The 20125-nt window shown below is 37.8% G+C and overlaps 3 protein-coding genes across 3 annotated transcripts in view; all 3 read right to left on the bottom strand.

The window, feature by feature from the left end:
• Nucleotides 1-1551: 1551 nt before the first annotated feature.
• On the bottom strand, nucleotides 1552-4485 carry BDR25DRAFT_361574 (uncharacterized protein; the record flags this gene model as incomplete). Its single annotated transcript, XM_033696439.1, has 6 exons — nucleotides 1552-1587; nucleotides 1639-1760; nucleotides 3617-3695; nucleotides 3725-3902; nucleotides 3951-4000; nucleotides 4420-4485. The coding sequence occupies 6 exons, from the start codon at nucleotides 4483-4485 to the stop codon at nucleotides 1552-1554; spliced, it is 531 nt and encodes a 176-aa protein (XP_033541339.1).
• A 10245-nt stretch (nucleotides 4486-14730) lies between these two features.
• BDR25DRAFT_361572 (uncharacterized protein) lies at nucleotides 14731-16440 on the bottom strand (the record flags this gene model as incomplete). The annotated part of the gene is made up of 10 exons (XM_033696438.1): nucleotides 14731-14805; nucleotides 14841-14869; nucleotides 15008-15054; nucleotides 15085-15204; nucleotides 15245-15566; nucleotides 15608-15694; nucleotides 15737-15978; nucleotides 16009-16190; nucleotides 16298-16382; nucleotides 16412-16440. The coding sequence occupies 10 exons, from the start codon at nucleotides 16438-16440 to the stop codon at nucleotides 14731-14733; spliced, it is 1218 nt and encodes a 405-aa protein (XP_033541338.1).
• A 2055-nt stretch (nucleotides 16441-18495) lies between these two features.
• Nucleotides 18496-20125, bottom strand: part of BDR25DRAFT_329184 (putative kinesin) — a gene marked incomplete at both ends in the record, with an annotated part of 4628 nt that continues 2998 nt past the window's right edge. The window contains 2 exons of the mRNA XM_033692440.1: nucleotides 18496-18548; nucleotides 19787-20095. Of these exons, the coding sequence (XP_033541337.1) occupies nucleotides 18496-18548; nucleotides 19787-20095 (362 nt within the window). The remainder of the gene's footprint in view (nucleotides 18549-19786; nucleotides 20096-20125) is intronic.

Raw genomic sequence — 20125 nt, 5'->3', positions numbered from 1 at the left:
AAGGGGGCCTTTTAGGTGTAGTCTTATTTAGGATATTATTTCTGTGTTAGTTTAAAATGCTTCTTTATTATATTACATGTAGAGGTAACATCTTATAAAGAATAGTTAAAGGTTCTTTAACAATTCTCTAAAAAGCTTTAGAGAGGCTAGTCTTAAAGTCTTTTTAGCTGCAATGCTTACTTTTTTAGTTAAAATGTTTTAAATTTTTACTAGCTCTACTTATAGTTTATGTATTTAATAGGCTTAGTTAGTTGCTTCCTAGAGGCTTAAAAGTTTAAAAAGGTTCTGTAATTTTATTACTTTTTAGTAAAAGTTAGTAATTTTTTACTTAAGTTTTAGTAATTTACTAACCTTGTTACTAATCTGCTAAAGTTCTCTAATGTTATCCTAGATCACATTAATCTGTTCTGCTAGGACAGCTTTACTTTAGGTAGGAACTTCTGTAGATCCTAATAGCGTAGTGTAGGCTATATTAGAATCTAAGTTGTGTTAAGAGGTATCTATACTTTTTAAAAGAGGTAGTGTTTAATGTTACAATCCTTGCTTTATAGAAGCACTTAGGTCTTATAGTATTCCTAGGGGAGGAGTAGGATAGATAGTAGGGGCTAACTAGTAGGGTGTACAGTCCTACGTATAGGCTATTAGGCTAATAGAGAGTTTCTTAGGGTGACTAGATTGTAGTTTGCCCTATGTGCAGCAGTAGGGAGGCTAGGGTTAAACAGTCCTGTTAGACAGGGTTAGAGGTATATATAGTGCAAGATATACAGATAGTATTGCAGCTCTTTAGAAAGCTAAATGCTACTTAGTCTATGTAAAGAATAAACTAAACATTAAACACACCTTCTAAAGGTTATTTAATGTAGGAACTATATACATGTGCTAGGGCGCTAAGGGGAGTTTAGGCAAGTTTAGATAAGTTTCTTAAGTTAGCCCTACTGCTAACTTATCTAGCTCGCTAGAGCTTGCTAAGCTCCCTTAGGCCTCGCGTCCTATTCCTTATTGGACAACGCATTCTTCTATTACTGCGGGCGGCTGCGCCGCCTCCGTGACCTCCGATTGGTCCATAAGCGAGCCCTGTCCCAATCCGGCTAGATTGTGGAGCACTGCTAGTGGAGTTACGTTGGTCCAACCATAGACCGTAACATGTAATAGGTTAGGCCTATAAGAATCTGTAAGTAGAATAAGAATCTAAATAGAACCTAGCATCTAGAAGGCATTCTATCTTGTTTGTAAATACTAACTATGTATGCTAAATTCTTGCTAATTTAACTAATCTATAGCTTTTAGCTATTGCTTAGTACATATAGTAATGCTAGTAATTCTAGAGGTTTAAGCACCTGTTCATTTTAAATTAGCATCCTGTTACTAGCAACAAGCTGTAGCAGCTAAGTAGATTTTACTAAAGGCACATGTAAGGTCTAAAGAACTAGCATAATAAAAACCACACTAATATACAAGTATAGTAAGCTAGTGTCTAGGGGTATTCGTTAGAGATTAGCTAGCTGTAACGGCGCAGGCAAGACAATGGGTCCGAATGCGGTAGGAATCCACTCAGAGGCATATGGGAGTGTGTGGGGACTCAATGACCTGGGAATTCCATTGACACCTATAGGCCTTGTACAAAGGATATCAGAAAACTACCGAGCTAGCTACGGGCGAGGTACGGCTAAATACATGGGGGAATAGGGGTAACAGCAGGGGGCAGGGCCAGGTCGGGGCCGGGGGCGATACGAGGACCTTCCGGATAGGTTCCGGGCCACCTGAGATGGAACGATTCCTGAGAATCGTTACACTAGCAGCGTTAGAAAGAGCATGAAGTAAACTACAGCAACTTGCAGTAATCTAGAGCAATGTGCAGTCAACTGCGCACACATTAGCTGTAGTGCAGTAGACACTAAGCTAGCTAAGTGTTGTAGTATAAAACCTAATTCTGTAGCAAGAATATAGTTCCTCTTCTTTATAAATTTAACACTGTTATTAGACATTTGCTAGCTGTGGTAAGCTATTACTTTTAGGTTTAATTAACTTTAGAAGAGTATAATCGCTAGTGTAGTATTATATTAGAAGTTATACCTGTCTCTATTGTATAGAGAGTAGACAACATAGAAAATCTTAAAAGCATTAGAAGTCTCTTATCTAAGTAGAGAGTATTAATCGAATAAAAGATTAAGCTTAATGAAAAGTTCTATATATAAAGCTAGAAGAAGTACAAGAAGCATAAGAAACTAGATTAATTGCTAAAGAAAGGCAACTACAGGTTTATATAGTACTAGATGAACCCGTTATGTGACTTAAGGCCACCAATAGCTCTAGGCTGCAGCAGGTGGCGTGGCTAGGCAGCAGTAGGTTAAAGAAGTGTAGGTAGATAGTTAAGTGTAAGAGAAGACTAAAGCATGAAGTAGTAAGTAACTTGTATAATAAAAATATTAAATGTTACAACAACTAGATGAAACAACTATTACTTATAATTAAAATAAAATAGTAAATATAATGTTGCGTTTGCTAAAAGGTCAACCTCCTAGCTAGCACAGCAGAAGGATATATGTAGACGGATAGCTGTACGCGACATATAATTATAAAGCTAATAATTTACCTAGCATTAAAGGTTTCTCTTATACTAATAGTAGTAACTATAGTTAAAAGAAGAAAATAAGAGAGAGAATATAGATAAAAAAACAAGAAAGTAGAAAGGCTAGATAAAGAAAGTACTTATTATTCTTTAACTAGGCAGTAGAATTACTCTCTAGGTAATTATTCTAAAGAGTCTATGCAAAGAGAAGAGAGCAAGCATAGATGAAAAGGATAAGAAGTAGGGAAGGGAAGAGAACTTACCGAGCCTTAACTAGAAGGCATATATACTGTTCTGTACGCAAAAATCAACTGTTGGTTGATTATTAGCACCTTTTTAGTTGTAATGGCGGAGTGGTACAAACCCCCGTCCTTACACTGACTAAGTAGCAGGGTTGCCTTAGAATATTTAAACTAGGTAATGTCGCGGGGTACATAGGCTCCCCGGCCTCTGTAGCTCTGCTCCATACACCCTCTATCCTGCATTCCCTCTCTGTGCAGAAGAGAGAGAAATAATTAAACGAAAAAAGTAAGAATATGTCAGATGGCTTGGGTATTCGCCCGAAGGCGCAGAAGAACTAGTGGCAGGCAACAATTATATTTAACTACGCCCGCTCTCTTTGTGCGAAGAGAGAGGGTTCTTATGTACGCGTAATCCCTAGTGCACAGGCCAGAGGTTACGTTCTAAATTACGTTCAGACAGAATAACTATATACTTTAGTGCTTTTAGTAGATAATAGGTTGAAAAGTGCTAAACCGATTTAATAATAAAAAGAATACTTAGTAGATTGTTCTATCTAGGCTATGCCATATAACTAAGTATAACTATAACTCTTTGTAAAGTGTAGAGGGACAGCAGTCTTACATAGTTAAGCTTAACAGCTTTATAGAGCATATGAAGAAGCTCTCCTCTCCTACTACTCTAACAGTTATGTTGTAACTCTTAGTAAAAGAATAGTTATAGAAAGGGTCTTAATTATTATAGTTATACTGAGTAATAACTCCCCCCTTCCTCTTAGCAGTATAAAAGCACTAACAAAGTAAGAACTTACGAGCCCTGAAAAGCTAAGTTGAAACGTTCTACGATCTGTTGGCCAGCTTCGCTCATACCCCTCTATAACCGCCTTCTACATTCCTCCCCAGTAGGTGGCATCACCTTCTCCACCCTATGATATGCGATCATATCATTGATATACCTCGTCACGTCATTAGCCACCTCGACCCCCCTCCTTACCAACCGCTGCAAGTACTCTCGCTCAGCCCAGATCCACTTCACGCAGCGTAACCAATCGGAAGTAATACGATTCGACTGGGAGTTTTCAACCGCCCTACGACTTGGTTTATTAGTACAATTATACGATTACTAGAGGAGCAGAGGGGACTACGAGTCGTAGTCAGTACGAACTAATTCACTGTACTTACAATACAATTGCTAAGAATTAGTTCGTAGTACGATCAGATAGGGCGGATTTTATGTAATTAACTAACTCACTAAGCTCACTAGCAACTAGCCTACAATAAAGCTAATTCTTTGCAGCTGTAGCGCTTGAATTGTTGCTCCACTAAGGAGATTCCTCTTAGCTAGTATAGAGAGGAAATCAAGGGCTATCTTGAAAACAGTAGGGTACTGTGAACGACCAATCTAGAGCCACCAACCAAGTAGATCTGTATACATTAAACAGGTTATGAGATAGACAATGCGAAAGTAGGTGATTCCTCACTGTTTTTTTTATACAATTATACTAAGAGGCGATACAGAAAACTCTGCTAGTTGCACTGCCTATAGCCCTTACGTGCTCTATACAATGCCAACAACCTCACCTTAGGCCTCTAGTCTAGTAATAACACGACCCGCCTCCTAAGATTTTCTTGGTCCACCCACGTGACCGTGGGCTTAAAGTCAAGCTTGGACCACATCTCTTCTAGAGGGTCTAGTCGCCTGTGTAATTTTTAGTGCGCAGATAACTGCAGAATTAAGTTGCGTCTAAAGTATCTTAACCTACAACGCAAGTTTACGTGTTTCCTGCTTATATACTATTTTAGTATGCCCCCTAAGAACATTAACAATTTATAGCTCTTTTCTTCTAATATAGAGGACCTTCTAACTAGTTTCTATTCCCTAGCTGTTATTAGCTTAACAGCAGCAGATAAGCTCTAACAACTAAACTTACGCCTGCCCTTTAATAAAGCTGTTGCTCTGCTTAAAAATAGTACTAGTTATAACTTAAAGCTTAGTTAAAAACAGGCTTTTAAGAACCTATATAACAATTATAACAGTATACTTGTTGTGTAAACTAGGTATAGAAAGACATATGTTATTATAGAGTATTATGCAACACTAGATTCTTAGTTGCAGCCTATTACTCTTATTATAAGTCCTCTAAAGGTAATTAAATAGGGACAGGTATAAGAGGCTTATAAGCGCTACTGTAGGATTAGTGTTCTCCCTTTTATTTTAGACAGCAATAGCAATACTGTAGAACACTAGCATAATATTGCCTAGGGCAGATATACTTATGTCTAGTTGTTAGCTAAAATTGTAGTTAGAGAAGCCCTAAATAAAAAAAATGTTAATTTGTTAAGTAATTTTATAGTTAGCTATGCTTTTATAAAGTTTACATAGGCAACTATAAGTTTACCTAATAATTTAGCTCCTTTAACTAATACATAGACTTCTCTACCTGCTACCTTACATTCTTAGGATTTATAAGTAAGTAAGGCATATAATTTACTAGCTAGCTATACTAATAATTAACAAGCGCAGCTGTCTATTAATTTCTACCTCTTTTTACAGCTAATTACTTTAGTGTTTTTAAATAGCACTTTAACTTTTTACATACTAACTTTTTTAACTGCATTAATGTCTTAGCTTACTACTTTAACTACACTAAACACTAGTTGTTGTAGAAAAGGCGCGTCTACCTGCGCACATAAACCGCGTGCGCAGCGTGTTACAGCTTTACTAGAGGTTCTAGGGGAGGTAGTCCCTAAGAAGCCTAGACAGACTAAGAATGCACTAATAAGGGCAGTAGTTATAGCTTAAAAGACTACACTAATAAAAACATTTAATAACAGCTATGTTAATAAAGAGAAATTTAAGAGTGTAATTAAGAATTTTAAGTTTAGGCAACACTACTAGCTAATTACTATTAATAAGCTACATCTTTATGCCTGCAACAGCTAGAGAGGGGGCTTCTGTCCTTATTATAGGCAGATATCTAAGCTGCAGGACTAACTTAAGGACTATACTTGCTAGTTTAGTACAACAGCTACTCTTACGCACACTAACTTCTTAGATGTATCCTAGTCTACAGGCTTCTATTATCTCTGCAAAGGCGCTTCTATTTAAACAAAGGTATATTACAGCAACATCTTTATAAAGCTAGAGCTTACCTTTTTAAGCAAGATCTATTTACTCTACTATAAAGTCTTTTATACTATAGTTAATAACACCTTAGCTTATTTTAATTATGTGTTACTAAAAATAATATTCTTTATCTACTTTATTAAAGACACTATAGAACTAGCAGCTAGTATTACTTACTAGTTAAATAATGCTAGTTATATAAACACTATAAATTAGATTATGTAAGTGTATTATAAACAGCTTACACTAGACACTTACATTAATATTAAGTGTTATTTTAATAGCAGTAAGCTTTGCATACTTATTACTATATTTATATATGCGCTAGAAGTTAACCTACTAGGTGTAAAGTATATTACCTAGTTTAGTTACTACTTTCTTAAGAATGCTTTGCAGAAGCTTAGGTAGGTAAACTATAGCAACACTCTTAAAGAAGACAAGGCTGTCTTTATGTAGGCACCTAGTAATAAGGTTATTAGTTCTTTCTAGTATTAAATCTCTATTAAATAGCAAACACCTACGCTAGCACTATATTTCTATTAGGCATAGGCTTTAAAGTTTCTTAGTAAACTTTTTTTAGTTAGTGTTAATAAGCTTACTAACAGCTTTTTTATTAATAGTAGGTAAAAGCTTTACCTACTTAATTATAAAAAGCCTTTGCCTAAAAATGCGCCTAATAGTATTTAGTATAAGCACTATTTATTAGCATTTAAGCATAAGGTTTATAATAGTAGCTGCTATTAGAACATAATTTTAGAGCCCTTTAAAAAAATTTACACTAACCTTTATAATAACTATTCTAGTTATGCTTTAAAGTAGTATTTTATTATGCTATTAAACAATGTTAAGGACAAAGACACTATTAATCCTGTAATAAAGGCTAAAGTTAAAGATGCGCTACTTAGTCTTACTATTACACTTAGAAATAAGAGAGGTACTAGCAGCTAGCTCTAGTCTATCTGTCTAGATCTAAAAGAGCGTGTTCTCTAGAAGAAGAATTGTAATTGCATAGCGTCTTTATACCTGCAGGTTGCAGAGGGCAATTTGTTTTAATAGGCATAGGCAAAAACATACAGGGATTGCGTTATCTCTGTAACTTATGCTGCCTTTAAGATAAAACCTATTACGCCTAGTAATTAACCTTTTATAAGAAAAGCGCTAGCAGTCTTTATAAGGCAGATTACTATTTATCTACTTACTACTCTATTAGTTGCCCCTTTAAGCGCTATAGTGTAAAAAGTGCCCCTTTAAGCTACAACTCTAAACATTAAGCTTACTGCCTGTAGTGCGCTATTAGTAGTTAAGCATGTTAAAAAACAGCGCAGAAAGCGCCTAGTATTAGCAAGTAATTAGGAGAATTGCACGCTAGCACATAGAAGGCAGGTTAGTAGCTAGTTTGTTGCAGCACATAGTGCATGTTAATGTGCTGCAGTAATATGTAGAGTAGCTGCGCTTGTATTTTATTAGCGCAGGTAGCTACTATATTCTGCAACTACATATATATGCATACCTGTAGGGTTTTGTTAAAAGTACATGCGTAGTTAGAAGCTTAATATACACATTAACATAAAAGGTTTATTCTTACATACTGTAGCTAGCAGTAGAGAAGTTTGCTTAGTGTATAAAGCATATTAGATTAATATTATCTTATAACCTTACCTTTTTACTGCGCTAAAATAAGTAGTCTAGCTGCGCACATAAAATGTGTGCGCAGCTAGCTGCAGAATTTAATATATAACTAATAATACATAGATATAATATTTACATAGTTGTAGCTTGTTATTTTATTAGCTTATTAATTAATAAGTAGTAATACAGTAAGTAGGCAAAACATAAGACATTTGCAGTAAAAAGGTAAGACATAAAGTATACATTTATGTGTTAATATATAGTTAGCTGCGCTTATAATATATTAGTGCAGGTAACTATAGAATTACTAAGTAATGCATGTAAGCATATACATTACTAAGTAGTGTAAAGAAATTGTTATTAGGTAAAAGCTTTACATTATTATATATAAAAATTTAAAAATATAAACATTAATAATCTTAATTACTAGAACTAACTTTCTTTAGGTAACTACATAGATTTTTTATTTTTCTAGAAGTTAGCAGCACTAATAGTTACTTAGAAGCTACTAAGTAGAGCTTTCTAGCATAACAACACTCTACACACTAGCCTTCTATGTTCTTTTTAGAGACACAGAAGCTGTCTAGGTAGATAATGCAGCGCAGAGGGCTACTATAATAAGTAGTGTAATAAGTACACAGCTCTATGCAACTAACTTTATAGTACTTATAGATTAGTTAAGTATAGGTAAGGCGCTTACAGTAACCTTCTAAGAGTTATGCAGCACTACTACTAGCCCTAGGTTAAGAGTTATTAGCCTTAGCCTACTTAAAGTTATATCTTTATTTGCTAACTATAGTGTTATAGTTAGTTACCTATTCTAACTAGATCCCCTACTAGGCAACGTTGTTATCTAACGTCTAGGGGGGGAAACCCTTAGGAACGTTAGCTAGTGTCTTTTAATGTACCTGTATATATGTCTTATAGAATGTTAAGCAAAGAAAGATAAGTTTAAGCCCTATAACTAATATTAGCAGCTTTATTATATATTATTATTGTCAGATATGCGCACCTACTGTCAAGACAGGAGGAACGTTTGACGAAAGCTGCTACATAGTACGAGCAATAAGCTCGAACAGTATGTCGCTGCAAATTGCTGCATTTTGCAGCATGTTGCAGCATGTTGCAGCAAATTGCAGCATTTTACAGCATGTTGCAGCAAATTGCAGCAAATTGCAGCATGTTACAGCATTTTGCAGCAAATTGCAGCATGTTGCAAGCTGGTCGCGCATAGGGCTAGTGCGCGAGGGACTCGGATCGGCAGAACAAAAAGCCGAGCAACACGAGTAGAGCAAAAAAAAAGGATCGATAAGTCAACACAATCAATACAATCAATCAATCATCCCATACATCATATCCAAACCCATCATTCATCTCAGGAAGCCCAGAAACAGTGCTTCAATCTGACAATTATATAGATACAACAACTTACTAAGCAACTAAGGCTAGGCCTGCTAGAGCAGGAGTAACACTAGGCACTAGCGCTAGTGCTAGCTCCTAGTTAGCAAGGGCAAAGTTAGGGCTACATAAGTGTTAATATAAGGTATATGTATAAGCAGCATAATAAACATACTTAGGGAGAGAGGGGGGCGTGCAGGGCAGGGAGAACCCCTAGTTAGGAAGCGGAGCCTTCCCTTTATTATTATTATTATTATTATTATTATTATTGCTGCTAAAGATAAGCTAGCTAGACCTATCTTTAACTATAATATTATTATAGTTATAAGAAGAGAGCTAGCTAAGCTTCTCCTTACTATTCTTACTTTATAGCTTAAAGGCTACTAGCTATTTAGGGTGGCTAGGCCCTAGGACTTAGGCAGGATCTGCTGCTATATGTTAGTTACATGCTTATTTAATGTATACATACTCTAAAAGTAGTAAAAAAACTCTAGAATATAATAAAAATAAAGCTAAAAAAATTATTAGTTCTCTACACATATAAATTATAAGCGCAGATAGACATTAAATATACTAGCTTTTAACTAAACATAATAAGAGACATAATAGATTAAAAAAAGAGTAAAACATAATGTTTAAAGCAATAAAGATTAGTATATATACAGATTTCTTTAAAAAACCTCTACTAATTATACTTACTAGCTAAAACCTAGAGAGTAAGTTTAGAATATGTATAAAGAAATAGTGCTATTATGTAAGAAGTTTAGATATAAGACTTACTATATAGATCTAAGCAAATAGTTCTTTTTACTATATTATGCTTAACTACTATTACTATAGCAATAATATTAATAATAATAATACATCTACCTAGCAACTATAACTATTATAATTAGGCACTAACCTGCACTTGCTATTAACGTGCGTAGGGAGTAACTTTATTTTTAGTACTAATCTTAACACGTGGAGGCGCAGATGCATGCCTTGCTAGAGATATTGTGTATTGTAAGTTTTTGTGCACAGACTATAGTGTTAGAAAGCTTACCTCTTATATACTCTAAACACAGTGCAGACACTGCATATATATATAAATAAAACTCTGCAGTAAGCTGCGCACACAAAATATTAGTATAGCTACTTAGTAAATTTTACTTATAACTTTATTAAGTGTAGGTAAGAGAAACTAAGAGTAAAAAGTAAAAGTAAGCAGAAACTTTTACTACTACTACACAGGCTATAATGTAATACTACATAGTAGAAAAACATAACTTAGATGCTATAACTCCTATATATAAAAATTATTATATTTATATATTACCTGCGCATGTAAATTATGTGTGCATTTAACTTCTAAATTACACTAATAAAAAGGACAGACTTTATAGCATAACTCTAATGTTATTACACTTATTAAAGAACTTATAATTAACTTTTAGTAGATAAAGCTGCTTACTAATTAGCTTAAAGTTAGCTATAATGTTAAAGACTAAAGCTATAACATTATTAGCAAATTTAATAGCTGCTACTATCTTATCCTTAGCATCCTTATCTGCAGCATATAGAAACTTGTGATTTAATATATCTATAGACTTATATATTACTTTTACAGCAGTAGTTAGATTAATGTTAATACTAGAGATAGTAGCATTCTTTTAAGATAGATCTAGAGCTATTATTATACTTAATGCCTTTGCTAGCAACTAAATAACAGCACTACGCTAGACATAGTTATGCTGCCTTTAAGCGTTTGCGCCCTACATTTTATAAAGCGCACGCTTAAGAGGCGTAAAAAAAATAGCATTAAAGGTGTAGTACTTAGAAAAATTATAAATAAAAGTAGTTAAAGTGCGCTTATTACTTTACTAGTTCTTTACATTATAGTTAAGAAACTTATTTATAAAGTTAACTAGAAACTAACTACTTTTCTAACTAGTTAGATTAATAAGCAAAGTAAAAGCTATAGCTATGTAAGTAGCTAAGCTGCTATAGTTACTGTTAATAAGGCGCTTTAAGTATAAAAACTTTAAGGTGTAAGCACGCTTTCTAGCGTAAGCATATAGTTATAAGACCTTAGGGATAGCCACCTTTAGCAGGCTAACGTCCCTATATTTAATAGCCTAAAAGAGGAGCTTATACGCATAGCAGTTTTAGATAAACATAAAATTAACCTAACACTTATAATTTTCTATATAATTCTTAGGATTTTATAGTAAATCTACTATTTTTTTAACTAAACTAGTAAACACTTTTACTATTAAGTTATTTACTGCTTTTACTATTACACTTAGTAGAAACTGCTAGTTTAACCCTAAGCTATGCTATTAATAAGTAATTAGATAGTAATAAAACTTAGTAATAATTTAAGCCTTATAGTTATCCTACATAAATGTTCTCCTGTAGGCGTATATAAAGGACTTTAGCGTAACAAACTTCTAGGCTATTTTGCTAGCAGAATATCTTAGTGTAGCAGGGCAAACCTAGTCACCTGCTGCTAGCTTGTCTTTAAAGTATAATTTAAGTATAGCTCTAATGCTATGCATTTAGGCGTGGAACAATCTAGGCAGAGGTACTACATAGCTTAGCTTATTGTACACAGTTATATTCCCTGCAGCGCTAAGTTTAGCAGACTACATTTAATTTAGCGTCTTATTATTACTAGTAACTAGAAACACTAGCTTGTTTTTTATAAATAGCTTATTAGTAAGACCTATCTATAACTAAAAAAAGTCTTAAAGTATTTTAATATTATTTACTACTATACTTTTATCTAGCTAAATAGGTATTATTAAAGTTAGCTTTTAGTTTCCTAGGGGTAGCATAAGTAAGTAGTTAATCTTTAGCATCTTTAAGCACTTCTTAAGCTCTTAACTAATAGTAATAAACTTATTAATAACAGCGCTGTAGGCTTTACGTAAAATGCTAATAGTTTACGTAGTATAAAAGGCCTCTATAATATTACTATGCTTAGAAGGAGGGTCTATTTTGCCTATGTCTAGTAGGATTGTGCTGTTAAAGTCTAACTAACGCAGATAGCAACACCCCTAATTAGTTATAACACTATAGAATCTATATATTAGCCTAGTAGTAATTAAAAAGGTTATACTTTTTTTTATGTAGCTTTACTTGCTAACGCTAAGGTGTATATTACAGTTATTATATACTAAAGCGCACAGCGCTAAAAACTAGTAATAGCAAATAACTTCTTACGCAGTAGCCTTAAGCGCACTAATTAAGCGCTGCGCAGAGTTATATAACTCTATTAACCTTAGAGACTGTGTTACTTTAAAAACATGTTGTTTTACGCCTATAGAGTAAAGAAGAAGAGATAGTAGAGATAAAAAGCAGTTTAATAGCTTAAAATGCTGTAAAAAGCAGATATTTAAAATAATAAATATAATTTATAAATAGTTTTTATTATTAGGTGTCCTTATACTTAACTAGTATAACTAGAATAGGAGATTAAACAGGGTGCTAGCATACTAACAAATAGGTGCTGTAATATTAGACTAAGCACACTAGATAAAAGCACTTAATGCTTATTAAAAGTATTATCTAAATAACATTATTTTTAACTATAACACATTAAGCTTAGCCTTAAGCTTTGTGATGTAGTCCTAGATAGCAGCCTTAGGTGTTACAACAGACTATAAATGTAGCTTTATAGCACTGTTCCTATCTACCTTTTTAAGCAGCATAGCTTAATATTGTAAGGCTTAGGAGGTAAGCCTAATAAACTTAAGGAACAAGCCTCTCCTCTAGCTGTTGTTATAGTAAACTCCCTTAACTGCAGTTATATATAAGGCAAATTGCTCCTACTCTTTTGCTGTAAGGTTTAGCTTTAGTAGATCTTACTACATAAGCATAGACTTTAATAATTTTAAACCTTTAGGCTGTCTAACACTGTGTACTAGCAGCCTTAGTGTAGTAGTAGCAGCAACAGGCAATGTGTGCTGCTCTGTTTTATAGAGCTCTGTCTTATAGAAGAAATCTATGTTAAATAGCAGCAAAGAACGCATATTAGTATATAATGTTAAAGTAATATTAGCTGTACGCAGTTAGCAAAAGGACTATGCAGCTTAAGTATAATTAAGAATATAACAGCTACCTACGCATATAAAACATAAGCGCAGCTAAGAGAAGCTTTTAACTAGGCCCTTTATAACGCACTTTATAGAGTAAACTAAACATAATACAGCATAAAGTAAAGAGATATACTAAAGAGATATCTAGCTAAAGTGTAATTATAAATATAATAACTACCTGCGCATATAAAACATAAGCGCAGGTAAAAAAGACTTTTAGCTAAGCCCTCTAATGTTACTAACGTACTTTATGGGCGAGTTGCTTACACACCTGAGTCGCTTACTTTTGCTAAGACTCTACTAAACTACCCTTCCTACACTAATGCATTCCCCACAACACTACTTAGACGTGCTAAAAGAATGTTAGATACAGCTTACACTTTAAGCTTTTAAATAAGATATAAAACTCTTAAAGAAATGTGCTATAGCTATGTGTAAGGTCTTATAAAAGATAATAAATAACTACAGCGCTAAACAACTTTTACAAGCTAATTCTATAGCTAAATTATAAAGGCTAGGTAATAAAAAGAAGCAGGTGATTATTAAGACTATACTTAAGCTATATGCGCAAGGAATTTCCCCTTAGATAGCATTTATAGCTAATATAGCTAATTCTTTGCGCGCTAAGCGTAATCTAGGCTATGTTTACATAAACTAGCCTAGTACATTTATAAAGTGTTATTTAGAGCTTAAAGTAAAGTTTTAAGTGTAAGTATAGTTAAGAGATATCTAGCTAATTATAAACCCTATCTTACTAAAGTTATATGTGTTATTATTCTAGATGCTATACTTAGCTTTAATATTCTCTACAAGGCTAAACCTGCTCTAAATTACCCTAGGACTCTTGCAGAGGGCTCTCTTATAGTTATACTTACGCTTAAATGTTACTTTAAGCTCTAAATAACGCTTTACAAACGTACTAGGCTAGTTTATATAAACATAGCCTAGATTACGCTTAGCGCGCAAAGAATTAGCTATATTAGCTATAAATGCTATCTAAGAGGAAATTCCTTGCGCATATAGCTTAAGTATAGTCTTAACAATTACCTGCTTCTTTTTATTACCTAGCTTCTATAATTTAGCTGTAGAATTAGCTTGTAAAGGTTATCTAGCACTATAGTTATTTATTGTCTTTTATAGGACTTTATACATAGCTATAGCACATTTCTTTAAGAGTTTTATGTCTTATTTAAAAGCTTAGAGCGTAAGCTGTATCTAATGTTCTTTTAGCGCGTCTAAGTAGTGTTGTAGGGAATGCATTAGTGTAGGAAGGGTAGTTTAGTAGGGTCTTAGCAAAAGTAAGCGACTCAGGTGTGTGAGCAACTCGCCTATGAAGTACGTTAGGATAAATTAAAATACTACAACTAGCTGTGTATATAATTTATAAGCGCAGAAAGCTAACAAATTTATAGAGAGTTTATTATACCTTATATATGCGTAAGAATTAAGGCAACGCGCGCAGCTGTATTATTGTCCTTATATAGTTAAGTTGCTAGGGGTGTGAGAGGATCTATTGCACAAACGCTAGGCCCCTAAGGTAATTAATTGAACACAGGGTTATCTCTGCAACCTATAGTGCGATTTTGCTAAAAAGTATACTAGTTAACGCAGAATTAAATAAATTAATTTATTCTTGCGCTAAGCCAGGCAATAAGAGCAATAGAGAGATAGTAGGTCGCGTTAAAGTTAGGAGAAGGTGGATTTTCCCATACAAATCTGGGCCCCCAAGCTACCAAAAATTACACGGGCGACTAGACCCTCCTGCGGAGGACCCCTCACGACACGTGACCCCTCACGGCACGTGACCCGGGCACGTGACCCGTGACTCGGGCCAAGACAGGGGGGTTGGTTATTACTAGACTACTTAGGCCTCACCTTAAACCTTACCACTAAAAAAAGCCTATACAAGTTGTAATACAATATACTTTTTAGGCTTAAGTACAATTTAATACAACTTAGAGACTTACTGTATACAACTCTACAATGCACGTGATTGTAACGTATCGTATTCTACGAATTGTAGTCCTTCCTGTTGGTCACGCTGACTTCACGGCAGGGAAGCCAAACTGGTGGCGGGTGAGGTCAATTATATAGTGTCCGTGGATCCCAATGATTAGGATTACAGAGTGTATATAGTGGTAAAGCACTTGCCCATCATACCTAAACTGCATCTCAGGGGCGCACTAAAACCTGAATCCACCTGATATCTAGTGCCACATTAATCCCCTTAACGGCTTTGTCGAGAATGAGCGCCATGGTGAGGCAAGCGAAATCACAAATGTTGTATTGAAGTACCGAAGGGCGGAGGGAGGGGGGGAGTATTGGAGGAAGGGAGCCGCGTCCCCATTGCCCTTGTTCTGGGACTTGAGGGTCTCGGGCGATGGTATGGACGTGGACTGCGTTTTGGATGGTGGTGGAGATGGAGGTGACAGCCCAGTGGTAGGAACGTTCGGCGACGAAGTCCCAGGCGTGCGGCACGCAACTACACACGCTCTCGAAAGCTGGGAGTTCGTCAAGGAAGACTACAACGGAAGTCATGATGGTGATGGCGGAGTTAGATTACGGTTGAGCGAGAACGAAGACGTCTTTTGCATCGGAAAGTAGCCAGGGTCCTGGGCCAGTAGATTCTTAGCATGAACTTGCCCTTCAGCTGGTCGTGCCGAAGGATTTAATTGATTTTAACGTCGAAGACAAGGTGGCCGTGTGGTTGTGGTGTTGAGGATGGGTAGTGAGGGAGGTTCTGGTTGATTTCGAAGTCGAAGAGGAAGCTCCATTGAAGTTGTAGTGCTAATACGGAAATTAGATAAGGTGAAGAGAATAGCACCAGACCTGTCCTCGAGGTGTAGCGCTAGGCGAGCGTTGGTAGCCGTTCGGGCCGTTCCTAGCCAGAAGTTTTTCACACCCTTCTCTAGAAGGGTCTCCCGAGGTATGCCTCTCGGTCCGTGTTAGTCTGAGTCTGCAGACTGTTCAGCACATGATTCACCCCTCGAAAACACCCAAAAGGCTTCCCGAAAATTTGAATTTAGATGCCTATATAGTAGCCAAAATTTCAGGTTTTCCTTGTCCAGTGGGATTGGCAACCCACTGGGCAACCCCCCACTACGCTTCGTTTGATTTACAGCGCAGATTTGTATGGGCACCAGATGCTAACACGTGAACGAGGTCGATTCAACAACATGTATTTTTTGGCTTTTTTTTATATCTATTTCGGATTAGCGGGCAAGAGCAGCAAGGATTAAGATCATTTTTTGACAAGGGGCCAAGATAGGCGGTGGAGTTTTAGTGCCAAACTTGTTGCGTTGACATGCGGTGCTGGGCCAGGGCCGCCAACAATATGGCTAAGTGGTACTGATAGAGGAAACCAAACTATGAAAAGACTACTCTCGCCTTCGACATAATTCTTAAGCTTTGAATAAAATGATAAAGATCTAGTCCAGGCGTCGGAGCGCCAAAGGTTCTCCTAGCAGCATGCTATGCCCCTCCAGGAAAGCGTCAACATCGTGATTGTTTTATCCGTCTAGCTCCGTCTTCAGGCCATTCTGATAGCCTGCGACTCGCGAAAAGGGCAAGGCCTCCCGCTCCCCACGACGAGCTCTAGCTATATACTACTCAAGCTTTGGGCGAGAGTTCAGGACACTCAAGATCTCCCAGCAGCTTTACCGCCTTCTTGCGGGTTGGCTACAACCTTTTGCTTGCTGAGTCCAGCTAGCTGCAACATCATGGACATCAGCAGTATTTCAGGTGTAAACTGTCCCTCAATACAAATCCTATTGATATTTGAGTCAGAGATTGGAAAGCTTCATATTATTTTGTCAAGTGTGTTCGACGTGGGTAGATGGATAGGCCATGGATTATCAGCCTTGAATTGATGGGTGGCCACTGGTAGGTAAGGAGGTTACACTAGTTAAGAGGTAGTTCTCCTATTAGCGATTATTAAGGTAGGGTTTGGCACCTCAAGATTCATTATGAGCCTGAAGCCCCCTCCCGCTAGCCAAGCAGCCGTGGGTCAACTATCATGGGCGCTAAGAAATCAGTCACCCATGTCGAACACTCTTTGGTAGGCTGTCGGCTTCTCAAAAAGGGCCGACGAATTTGCCCCGCAATGTCATTCTAGCTTCCACGTTGCTGAATGGGTCTGTGCAGAGGTATACTGGAGATATATAAAGGTAGAAATGGGCACTGCGTATGGTCCAAAGGCTCTGGGCCAGAGTGCGGCTCAGAACTTCACAGATCCCTGAGCTACCTCTAACTGTAAAGCAGTGGCGAGGGCCGAATGGAGCAGCGCAGGAATCAATACGCCTTGTACATGGCGAGAGGATATATTTGCATAGCGTCTTCCAGATTGTATAGTTTGAATAGGAGCGGGGACACTGTCCTGACTCCCTTTCAAGGCTTGAATCTGTGCTGAACGATGTGTGCGTGTAAAAAGCGGCGAGCCTCCACCGGGTTGGAACTAAGCAGTGACTTGATGCAAGGTGACACCACTGCGCAAGCTATTGCCCAAATAACAACCCCAAGATCATGGGTGCCAATTGCAAACGATCCACGCAGAGCTTCGCTTCTCTACACTTCGCATTATCTTAGCACTTCGAGGAGTGCTGGTAAGCGGCAGAAATCCAGATTTTGCGAGCTCTTGGCACTAGCGGTGTACTACCTCTCGCGCAACACCCACCAAAACGGTAGCTACCCCATCGCCTCGCACTTACTCTCAAGTTAGCGAGAAACGGTTGGACATACCAGGAAATTTAGGGCGCAGCTGTACAATTGCTTGCACCAAAACCCGCTGACAAAAGTTGTTTCATTAAGATGCCAGCAGCCTCAAGCGCAATCTGAGCTCCAAACGTCACGCAACCAATTGCATCACTTCCCATCAGCTTCGAGCATCTCCCTCGGCTCCTACAGCATGTAGTTGACGAATTGCTAACGCTTGTTTACGAATACAAGGTCTCCGCTGCGCTCCCGACTTACCCCTCAATCCCATTCCTAGAGGCCGGTTGCGTGCAATCCCTGCCCACGAACCTCTCGAGTTCCGGCGTGGCATGCTGCACTGTCATAACTGTAATGCGGTATCAGCGTTTATTCTAAGCCGTTGGTGAAGATGATGGCGGAGAGGAAGAAGTGTTTCAAGAGGTCACAAGGCTGTCACTGGCTATTCGCAGTTTATCCAAAGCTAGAGTTCTAGTTTGGTGTCGTCTGCCATCGACCAAGGATTCATTTCGTGCTCGTGAATAGGATAGAAGGTTACCGCATTCTAACGCTACTTGGTGTTGTCTATGGACGCACAGGACACGTGAATTACATCATGGATATCTCGGACGGACACCTTGAAGAGAAATTAGAGGCTTCCAACCAAGCGTGGCCTCGCCGCCATGATTGAATAGATTCTTAGCCTACCGATCTTAGCAGGGATTGGACGGGTGAAACGTCCTACACTAGCAAACACTGCAGTTATTAGGCTATCATCCTAGACAACGCACAAGTGCCCCGGCCACCTCTCCATCTCACTATTTACCCATCCATCAATTCAGACCAGCGGGGCTAAGAACGTTGTACCGGAACGAACCTGCCATAGTTCTTTTCAAAACCAACAGGAGATAACCGATTGTCCACAACAAGAATCGATACCATCCAACTCTAAGAAGAAGAGCCCTAACCTGAACGTAAGATGGAACAAGATTCATTAACCAAAGATCAAGCTAGCTATTCTAATTCAACAAGCTCTTGGGGGAATTTCATCTTGGTGTTTCATCCCTCACAGGCTGTATTCAGCTTCTCTTGAATTTGCCTTTGATTGAGTTAGGCTAGCCTCAGACTGAGCGGACAAATACGAGATCAGCTAGTTTCCATGTCGCTAACAGCGAGTAGATCGATAATCCAGCATACATCCGCGATAAAAACATAGATGGCAAAACCTCAGCGATGATATGAGGGCCTGCATATCGATAAGCCCGGTCTATCCATAAGACATCAGTCTTCTTAAATTTTTGAGAAATTGTTCTGTTATCTTAGGGGGGAGAGTGTGGATTTAGAGGTTTCCTAGCGGCAGGCACGGCCTCCCTTACTTAGATCCCTTGTGTACCAATCCACCCGGCTTGCTTTGGCGCTACCCCTACTCTCACACTCTCATTCGAACCGCTTCCACAGCTGAATATTTTATACAAGAGGAACAGTTAAAATTGAGAAATGAAGCGGAGGGGTTCACCATTAGTAGTGGAACATCCTACTATGGGGAAAGTAAGCATGGAACAATGACTAGATTCGAGTAGGATATACAGTAGATTGCAAAATCCCCGTTACCTTTTGCCCACAGGACTGTTCTTTCATCCCCTGGCGGAAGCATTCCCTTGCTATCATCTTGCCCAATCAATCTTTCTGGGCGCTTAACCTTCTGAATGTGGCTAGGCCGTATTACGAAACGTTGCATGACAGAAACCCCGTGGTAAGATACTTGCTCTGCTGCCCTCCGCTCCTCCTCCCCAACTAAGTATTCGCCTATACTCCTTGAATAACCTGTCGCCACGTCGCCATCCTCTAACATTAATTATCGTGCTTCTTGCATCTACCAATTCCCATCTTTGACAAACACTATTAAGCCTCACTACTATCTTGTTAAGCGCTCCTAGCTGTAAGACTTATTTCTTGTACCTATATGCAACTTTAGGCCCTCGCGGCAGGCGCGACATGTCTCTGCTTGCTGGCTATGTTATAGCTACTGCGTTACCTGCTTCTTTATTTAGGGAACCCAGGCTTAAGCCTTCTATGCGCCAACTATTAAGTGAATCTTCTGAGTCTTTCGTGTAGGGGTGGTCTAGGCCAAGGATATACTTCTGTTTTCGAACGCATTCTTCCATTAGCCTAATGGCTTTCCCCTTATCGCCCTTTCCCTTAAAAGTGAACGCAAGGTTATTCATGGTGGTCAGGGTGGAAGGATGGTCCACTCCAAGTTTGCTCTTGCTCGTCTCCATCACTTGCACCTCCAGCGACTCCGCCTCTTCCCATCGCCCTTGATTCCTGTACGTCGACGCCAGATTGGCCATGCTGGTCAGCGTGTCTGGATGGTCCACTCCAAGTTTGCTCTTGC

The sequence above is a fragment of the Lindgomyces ingoldianus genome, assembly GCF_010093535.1.
Source record: "Lindgomyces ingoldianus strain ATCC 200398 unplaced genomic scaffold BDR25scaffold_45, whole genome shotgun sequence".
NCBI classification, from domain to species: domain Eukaryota; kingdom Fungi; phylum Ascomycota; class Dothideomycetes; order Pleosporales; family Lindgomycetaceae; genus Lindgomyces; species Lindgomyces ingoldianus.
Note: the sequence above shows the minus strand (reverse complement) of the source record. Positions and strands in the feature narration are given on the sequence as shown.